A 10,000-nucleotide genomic window follows, 5' to 3' on the forward strand; every position below is an offset into this window, starting at 1 on the left:
TTAACGATGGCTTAAAGTAATCAATTTAAAAGGGTTTTCGGATTTATCAAAAAACACGCCATGTTTTGTAAATCTCCCGGGCCTTCTGTGGTTTTATAAGATTAATCAAATAAATAATTTAAAAACAAATTTAAAATCTCCCTCGCTAAAAATGGAATATAATAATAAAACCGTGATTAAATAATACATAATACTTATACATGACAGATGGAAACAGAATACAAGCCCATCATCGCGGGGAAAGTCCCGAGGAAAAAAGCCAGTGTGGGTTCTGCGAACCGCCTTCACCCGACAACACCACGAAGGTCTACGGTATTCATCTGGTGGTTCCCCGGAGACGGTCCCCTCTGACCATCGACAACCCAAAATGCAGCCGTTTTTGGCCGACCAATTCCTGTTTGGACGTCACCCTGTTTCGGCCATCTTCAACCCCTGCAGCCCGCCGCCAGCCCTCCCCCGTTTCCCCCTTTTCCCGGAATTTTTTAGAAAGAAAAAGCCCTACTCTCCTGGGGGTTGGAAAAAAGATTCGTCTCCGGGGTTTTTAAAAAACCCTTTTCTTTCCTGAGTTTGCCAAAAATATCTTACCTAAGAATCCCAACCCCGGTATTTTGGATTTTAAAAATAGTATTTTAGAAAGAAAGTTTCCGTTTTTATCTACAATTTTGATTAGTAAAACAAAATTAAAAAAAAACCAAAATGTTTTTTTTGCCCTTTTAAAAAATTTCCCTTTTAGGTCCCTTTTTTATGACACATGTTTAAGGCGTCTTCTATACGCATCTTAAAAGTTAATTCCGGATTACTTTTTTTAATCCAAACACATTTTACTTTCACAGAAGTTTGAAAAACAACTGTTAGGCACACGGTCGTGGATTACAGTGAATTGCTGTTTTAAATGAAAAAGTTTTTTGTTTTAGGTTTCTGGCATAGTGGTCAATTAGATTAAACCTCACATGTTTCTTATATTTGCTAATGTTGATAGCGAAATGTATCATCCCAAATATATATCGGGTCGATACAAATAAAACAACAAAAATGGTCAGTTGGGCCTATATATGAGATAATCAAAATGAAGGATGGTCAAACACAACACCACGCGCGCGCACACACACACACACACAACACAACACACTCACACACACACTCACACACACACACACACACACAAAACCACAACACACACACAACCCCAAACACACCACAAAAACCACCACCAACGCACACCCCTACGCACACCAATTCGCACACACACATACCCCCACCCCAAACACACACACACACACAACACCCACACACACACACACACACTTACACAACCTCATATGTGTGTTATGTAAGTAGTTTTTGTTATTTGTTGTTGTAAAATCAGTTATTATCATTTTTGGAAAAGATCATTGCATTTTTAGCACCGTTCCTAGAAAGGTGAACCTCCCGTCGTTTTTCAAGTTTATTTTTATCTATTTTTTTTTTTTTTTTTTTTTGGTCTCTAAGCCCTGCATATCATTGGTATTTCTAAAATTCGGGAAAATAATAATCTTAGTCCCGTTTCCCTCGCTGCAGGTGCATTGTGGGAGAATAAACAATCAGCTGATGTCGCTCTTGATCGATTAGACGTGTTTCTCTCCTTCTTTTGCTCTCCAGGTACGTTATTTGGTGTCGTGTTGCACCCTCCCTTGACAGCGTGACAGATGGGATGCCCTGCAACACGTGACAAGGTCATAAATGTGGCACGAGAGGCATGACACGCCAAGACGGATGGTCAATGGCAGCGTCATGCAAGGACAAATGTTTTTGTTTTTTTACTTGCGAGGAGGCGATGTGGTGACAGTTGTGGGGATTTTGGGCTTGGTTGTTGTGGCGGGTTGGGGCTGGTGGCTCGTGCGGGTCGGGATTTCTGGCCCTTGTGGTGTGTCCATATGCAGTTTTTTTATTTTTATATATTTGGTATTGTCAGAAAATTGGGGAGTTGGAAGGGGGGGTGGAAATAGGCTTATGGAATTGCTCTTCTTTCTGAGAGATTCGGGTTCGAAGGGTGTGCTTTTAATTTTAAAGGAAGCAAACTCAATATCCTTATCAAAGTGTGATTATTGGATGGAATTAAATTATTTTGAATGATATTTATTTTAGTTAAACCTTCAGTGTTTGTTAGAGAGTATAATTTACATATATTTACAATATATGCTAACCATAGTGTAACACTGTTCAGCTGATGTGTCAAAATAGCCTTTTTAACATGTTATTAGGATTAGTAAATGACCATCACCTGGAAACTGTAGTGTGCTCTTGAATACTTGCTGCTGAATCATGGTAACAGTCTTAGGATCAAAGACAGCTTAAAGATTCGTATGCACTCTGTGTACACGAATTTGTATATTTAGGAGACAACATGAAGTATAAGGTAGTGGCAGAGTTGGGTAATAAAACCTATTGATAGAACAGTACAAACCAAGACAAAGTTCTTCTATGGCAATATGTTTGCAAATGCTTCCCAAGGGTGCTAGATGTAAAACAACATAGTAGATCGCCCCAATTTTGGCTATGTCATTCATCTTGTTTACATTATGAGGGTGAATTCTAGACTGACCACATAACTCATTAGTGCGATATGCCAAGTAATTCATGTATTACTACATGCTTACCAAAGGGATGTTTTGGTTAAAATCAGGGTCTGCTTTTCCATATTTAAGCTTTTAACATTTCCTTTAATATTATTATACTTCCTTTGTGGGTTTTAAGATCCGTTTATGCAGTTCTGTGCAATAATCTTTTGTGCATGCATGGTTTCACGACTGGGTCTTTTGACAGGACCGGGAGAATCCATTCCTTGTCAAGCACCTGTAGAAATTGTTTTGCTTTTCAGTGTTACGTTTATTCTGGATTATTCTAAAGACTATACAGTGGAACAAAAAAAAAGAACTTCTTTAGTAAGCTTTCCTTTAGTTTGATTTCTGAGCTCATTAAGTGTCCCAAATGTTGTAAAGAGCGATTCAAAATTCTCACATTCGACGGAACGCAAAACATCTCGACATTCTCGTGGTATTAAAGTTTGTGGTTTTCACAATTACGATCATTTACTATATCAATAGAGCATAAAAATGCAATTTGGAAGGGCATGGGCGGGTCCGGGGGTTTGTTGTCCCCTGGATAGGCGCATTTTTTAATACCACGGGGGGTTCCAGGGGGCAGAGCCCACTTACTAGAGATTATATACCACTGTGTTAGGTTAGGTTGGATGTTGGGTTAGAATGTTTTGTCTAATAACCACGGGTGTCTAGGGGGCATTGCCCTCTGACTAGGCTTATATATTGCTTTGGGTCCGGGGGCCCAGAGCTCCTGGCTAGGAAAATTAAAATTTCCTTTGGGGGTCCTTGGGCAGAGCCCCCTGGTAGGGAATATATAGTTCGTAGTGTTATAAATCCCCAGGGTTTGTTAGGTTGTGTTTGGGTTAGGACGCTTGTATGTTTTCCAAAGGGTTTTAGATTATGTGAAATTCCGTAGATTTTTGCCAAATGATGGATTAGGTTTCCGTAAAGTTTTAAAAGTTGGCATGCCGGTCTGTAGACTTTCAAAGATGATGTCCATAGAGTTTCACTGCAGTTTTCATTGTTTTTCATTGTGTTTTTACGCTTTTTTGTTCTGTATAATAATTTTCTTTGAGTAAGAGACTAGACCAAGTTCTATCTGTCAGCCTTTGTTTGGGTATGGAGTGTGTAGGCCACGTTGACCCATGCATTCCTTTTCTGGAGAGTTGTTTCAAGTGTTCTCTCTCTCTGTTTTTTTTTTTTTTTTTTTTATAGTCATTGTAAAGGAAGCTATATAGGTATTTACGTAGACTCTAGAAGATATATTGTATGTCATAATGTTAAACAGAATATTCCTCTTTGTAATCAAGTGTTGCCAAACACACCACAACACCCCCACACCACCCCCACACCACATCACCACCCCCAATCCACATCCCATCCACATCCACATCCCACATCCACATCCAAAATCCAACCCACCTCCTCCTATCTTCTACATAACTAAACCCCCTATTTATTAATCTATCTCTCTCTCTCTCTATCTATCTATTTCTCTATATATCTTTTATCTCTATATATAATCTAACTACCTACTATCTATCTATCCTACTATCTCTCATCCCCCTCTCTCTTCTATCTCTTTCTCTCTCATCTCCCCTCTATCTCCTCTCTCTCTCTACTTCTCTCTCTCTTCTCTCTCTCTCTCTACTCTCTTCTTTCTCTCTTCTCTCCTCTTTCTTTCTCTTTCTCTATCTCTCTCTCTCTCCTTCTCTCTCCCCTCTCTCTCCCTCTCTCTTCTCTCTATTTATTTTTAATTTTATTTATATATTTATTTTATTATTATCTAATTTTATCTACTATCTTTTTTTCATCTTTTCCTTACCTACTACTTTTTACCTACTTCCCTTCTTAGGTAGGTGGTTGGTTACAAAACTTCACAAATCCTACAATCACTTTTTCCCCAACTCAATTTTACTCAAAAACTTAATCACCCCAAAAAATCATACCTTCAAAAACTTCATACTCACAACCCCACATATCACAAACTACACTCACCTCAACCATCAACACCTGGGGACTAACACTCCCCATAAAATACCAACCCAAACTCACACTACAAACTCACTCAAACTCACACACTCACTCACTACCACACTTCACTTTCACACTCATCACTCACACACTCACACTCCCGCACCTTCACTTTCCCACACATTTTACTTCACTCTCACACTCCCATCCCCCCACTCACACTCCACACTATCACACTCACTCCCCTCACTCCTCACTCAAAACACACACCCCACTCACACTCAACTCACACTCACTTAAAAATCATTAAAGATAATTTAAAAGCAACTATAATAACAAAACATGCACACTCACCCCTGTCACACACCCCTCACTCACTCCCACACTCACTCACTCAACCCCTCACTCACCCACCACCCTCACCCCCCTCACTCACACACTCACTCACACACTCACTCACACACTCACTCCCCTCACACACACACTCAAAAACACACTCACTCACTCATCACTCACTCACACACACACTCACACTCAAAATCAAAAATCACTCACTCACCACTCACAAAACACACAACCACTTCACTCTCTCACTTTACCACTCACTCATCACTCACTCACCACTCACTCAACACCCCACTCCTCCACAAAACTAAATCACACATATAATAAGGTAGGTAGGTAGGGAGGTGGTAGTAGTAGGTAGGGGAAGTTAGGTAAGTAGGAAAGGTTTGATAAGTAATGGTAAGTAGGGAGGAAGTAGATAGGGAGTAAGTAGGTAGTAGGGTGTGTTGAGTTTGTGAGTGAGGTTTGTTGTGGTGTGAGTGTTTGTGTGTGAGTGAAATGTTTGGTGTGAGTGAGTGTTTGTGTAGTGAGTGATTTTTTGTGTGTGTGGAGTGTTTGTGTGTGATGAGGTGTTGTTTTTGGAGTGAGGAGGTGAGTGTGTGGTTTGAGTGTGTGGTGTGGGTGTTTTGTGTGTGTGTGTGGTGTGTGTGTGTGTGTGTTGTGGTGTTGGGTTTTGGTTGGGGTTGGGGCGGGGTGGGGGTGCTTTTTGGGGGTGTGTGTTGGTTTCTGTATATAAATTAAATATATTAATGATTTTATAACATATTCTTTTTCAATCTACGGTCGTTATTCATGTATGTATTTTATGTATCATATATGTGTGTATCTATATTTATATGATTTTATATATTAATAATTATATTATTTTTTATTTTATATATATATTTAATATAATATTATTATTATATTATATATATATTTATATTATATTATTTTAACTTTTTACGCATGCAAATATACATATACACATAATATAAAAATACATACAAAAAATAATACATACATAAATACATACATACATACATCCCTACATACATAACATACATATAAAAAATTACATACATACAAAAAATACATACATTACAAAAACATACAAAATACATACTTTTAAAAAAAATAATACATTTTACTTTACTTTTACATATTTCTCATTACATACATACATAATAATACTACTCCCTTACATACAAAACCCTTACATATGCATACACTTACATATATATAGGTATATATATGAACTCTATATATAGATGCACATATAGATATGCATACAATGACAAAAGGAGAGGCGAGCTTGGCTATGCAGCGGTTGCCGTCATAGAACTGCACAAAAACCAGTCAGAAGAACTTGCACCACTCCTGCCTCTTCTCAGATAAAAAATTATATTTTGTATGGTGACTTGCAACTCTTTTTTTTAAGAAGCTGTGTGTCCCCCCAAATTTCAGAAATCAGTGTTGGACATTATCTTGAAACCTTGTTTTTGTCATGTTTATTACGTCCTCACTTTCTGAGATAATGAGATGGTCGTAGTCATAGGTAGCGCTGGGTTTTTATTATAGGTGGCATTGGATAGGTTATTTGTTGTGTTGTGTGTGTGTGGTTGTGGGGTGTGTGTTTTGTGTGTGTGGGTTTTTGTGTTGTGTGGGGTGTGTGTGTGTGTTGTGTGTGTGTGTGTGTGTGTGCTGCGCGTACGCTGGGGCCCTGCGTTTGGGTCGGGGTCTTGGTTTTTACTGCGGGGGTGGTTTTTGCGGGCCGGGGGGGGCAGTGTTTGTTACTTTTTCAAGTTTTTTAGGAGCTTTTAGCTTTGTTCAGGGATGTAGGTTTCGGCTTTCATTGGCTTTTTCATGGAGGGGGGAATGGGGGGGTTGCTTGAGGTTATCAGTTTAGGCTTTATCGCTGATTTCGATATGTAGTTTATTTTTTATTTTCATGGTATTAAAGTTTTATTTTTCAGTTATTTATTTTTATGTTATAGTTATTTTTTCTAATTTTTTTTTTTAGTTGTTTTATTATAGTTTTATTTTTTGTTGTTTTTTTTTTTATAGTTATTAATATAGTTTGGGTTTTTTTAGTTGTGTTTTTTTTATTTTATGTTATTTTTAAACTATAGTTTTTATTTTATAATTATATTATTGTCTTTTTTGTTATTGTTATTATTATTTTTTTTATTATTTTTTTATTATTTTTATCATTATTTTTTTTATTGTTTTTAATTTTTTTTATTATTTTGTTGTTGTTGTTTTTGTTTTTTTTGTTATGATTATTTTTATTATTTTTATTAAATTTATTGTTTTTATTTGTTATTATTATTTTATTATTTATTATTTTTATTATTATTATTATTATTAAATTTTTATTTTACTTTTATATAAGTTTTTTTTGGATTTCTTTGGAAATTTAAAAAAAAAAATACATTTTATTACGCTATATTACTTTTTAGTAAAAGGGGGCATGTTGTTGCATATTGCATGATATTGTTAAGGCATGGGCACCATTTTTTTTGGGCTTTTAAAATTGGCAATCGCCCTGTCGGGAGTTGCGGGATTCGACTTCCTCTGAAATCCCTTCTGCCTTTTTGGAGTCAGAGAGTGCCCGGTCGGGTGCCACACATTCCGAAAAAAAGAGACTCCTCCAGCCTAGACCCCTCTGCCGCTGACCTTTCCTCTCCTTCCCTGTCAAAAGCGCCCTCTGCACCCCTGCACATTTACCAAGGGGGTGTCGTCAGACTGTTTTCCGCCCCAAAGGAAGGAGAGAGGTCTCCTTTAAGGGCCCGGTTTTTCAGTGTGCCCCAGAGCCAGTTTTGGGGCTGAAAGAGCATAGACAGCCCAAAGGGGGCCTTATCGCCCCGAAAAGCTTGCATCCCGCTTCAGTAGAGTTTCAAACCCCCGGTTACTCTGGCTGTCCCTCCTTTTTCCCCTGAAAGCAAAAAGAGGGGTGTGGCCCGGGCCTCCCCACAGACACTCATAAAAGTATGGAACGCACTCCCTCCTGTGAAGAAACTGCTTCAGCCTCTCGAGACGCCGCAACTGAAACTGAAGGCACCGCTCGCACTCAAGACCGAGCCTATCACTCCCAGGGATACCCCGGCCCAAACAAACAAAAAAACCACCAAACGGAGCTCCCACTCCTTCCCAATGATCCACCCCCAGCCAAGGCCGCATTCTGCAGAACGGCCTCCATCGACGAAGTAGAAACAACAACGACACAAGAACTGGAGGTATGCAATGCTGGAATAACAATTCGCAGGCATGTACCGCATCGAGTGACACAAACAGGGCGGGTTTGGAAATCAACCACCTATACAAACAATTTCATCAACATTTACTTCATAAACTACATTAACATATTACAAGGGATGGCACAACTTTCAGGTGCTGAGGCGCTTCCAGGCACGGGTGCGTCCGGCTGGCTGGTCGGGGACTGCGAGGTGTCAGAGGAGACTGCACAAAAACATGGTGGTGGGATTGGGGTTGGCTCTGGGCGACGATAGGGTGTGAATATGTGGGGTGCGGAACAGGGCAAGTGCCGGAGGGGGGTAGGGTTTGGCATGGGAGCGCGGGGAAGGGATGGGGAGTGGGTCTGGAGGGTAGGGGGGAGGATAGGAAGGAAGAGGCAAGAGGACTTAGGGAAGACGGAGGGGAGTCGAGGGGGTTGTGTTCGAATGATGGGGGGTTAGGGGTGTGTGTTTTGTGTGGCGAGGAGGGGGGAGTTATGGATTTTTGGGGGGTGAGAGGGGAGGGGGAGGATGACGTGAAGAGGGGAGGCGGACGAGGAGGAGGGGAAGCGGAGGCAGGAGGAGGCGGAGGAGGAGGAGAGGAGTAGGGAAAGGACGAGGAAAAGGAAGACGGAAAGGGAAGAGTGAACAAGGGGAGAAACAGGGAGGAAGGAAAAGGAGACGGGGAAGAGGAAGGGGAAAAGGAGAAGGGCGAAGCGGAAAGGGGAAAGGCAAGGAAGAGGAAGGGGAAACGGAGGAAGAGGAAAAGGAAAGGTAAAGAGGAAACGGAAAGGCAAGTGAAAAGGGAAAGGAAAGGGTGAGGTAAGAGGACTAGGAAGGGACGGAAGAGGAAACGGAGAGGAAAATGAAAAGGAACGGACAAAGGTAGAGGAAAAGGAAGAGGACAAGGAAACGGAAAGGACAAGGAAGAGCGACAAGGAACGGAAAGCGAAAGGCAGCGGAAAGTGAGAGGGAAAGGAAGAGGACAAGCGAAAGGAAAGGGCAAAGGGTAGAGGAAAAGGCCGCGGCAAAGGAAGAGTAAGGAAGGGCAGGAAGATGAAATAGGAAAGGAAAAGGGGAGAAAAAGGAAGCGGAAAAGGCAAGAGGAAAAGGAACGGGGGGAAGGGAAAGGAAGAGGAAAAGGGAAGAGGAAAAGGAAAGCGGAACAAGGCATGAAAACGGAAGAGGAGGGAGGAAAGGAAAAGGACGCGGCAACAGGCAGCGGCACTGGCAGGCCCAGGAAAGGAAAGGCAGAGGCAACGGAAGCGTACATGGAAAGGAAAGGAAGGAGAAAAGGACAGGAAGGGCAAAGGACGAGCGAAAAGGAAAGGGACAAGAAAGGACAAGGAAGATGGGAACAGGCCGCAGGACAAAGGAACCGAGGCACAAAGACACAGGACGTGCAGGACGGGGGAACCGGAGTGCGGAACCGGGAACGGGCAAAAGAGAAAAGTGGGGGCCGGCCCATTCCCCTTTCTCTTCCTTTTCCCCTTACCTTCCGCTTACACCTTCCATTCCGCTTCCCCTTTCCTTTCCATTTCCCTTACTTGTCTTTTTCCCTTCATACTTTCCTCTCCTTTACCCTTTCCTATTCACCTTTCCCCTTTTCTTCTTCCCTTACTCTTCCTTTTCCCCTCCCTTCCCTTCCTTGTTTCCTCTTCCCCATCCCTTCCTCTTCCCTTCCTTACCCCTTCCCCTTCCCCCTTTTCCCCTTCCTCTTCCTTTTTCCCCCTTCCCCTTTCCCCTTCCCCTTCCTGTCCTCTTCCCCTTCCTCTCCTCTTCCCTTCTCTTCCCTTTTTCCCCTTCCCTTCCTCTTCCTACCCTTCCCTTCCTCTTCCCCTTCCTCTTCCCTTCCCCTTCCTCTTTCCCTTCCCTTCACCTTCCTCT

The 10,000-nt window shown here is 41.3% G+C and overlaps 1 protein-coding gene across 1 annotated transcript in view; it reads left to right on the forward strand.

The window, feature by feature from the left end:
• The first annotated feature begins 7,870 nt into the window (after window positions 1–7,870).
• Window positions 7,871–10,000, forward strand: part of LOC125040676 — a 15,626-nt gene continuing 13,496 nt past the window's right edge. The window contains exons 1-2 of the mRNA XM_047635358.1: window positions 7,871–8,116; window positions 8,271–8,390. Of these exons, the coding sequence (XP_047491314.1) occupies window positions 7,871–8,116; window positions 8,271–8,390 (366 nt within the window). The remainder of the gene's footprint in view (window positions 8,117–8,270; window positions 8,391–10,000) is intronic.

The sequence above is a fragment of the Penaeus chinensis genome, chromosome 3 (genome assembly GCF_019202785.1).
Source record: "Penaeus chinensis breed Huanghai No. 1 chromosome 3, ASM1920278v2, whole genome shotgun sequence".
In the NCBI taxonomy this organism is placed as follows: domain Eukaryota; kingdom Metazoa; phylum Arthropoda; class Malacostraca; order Decapoda; family Penaeidae; genus Penaeus; species Penaeus chinensis.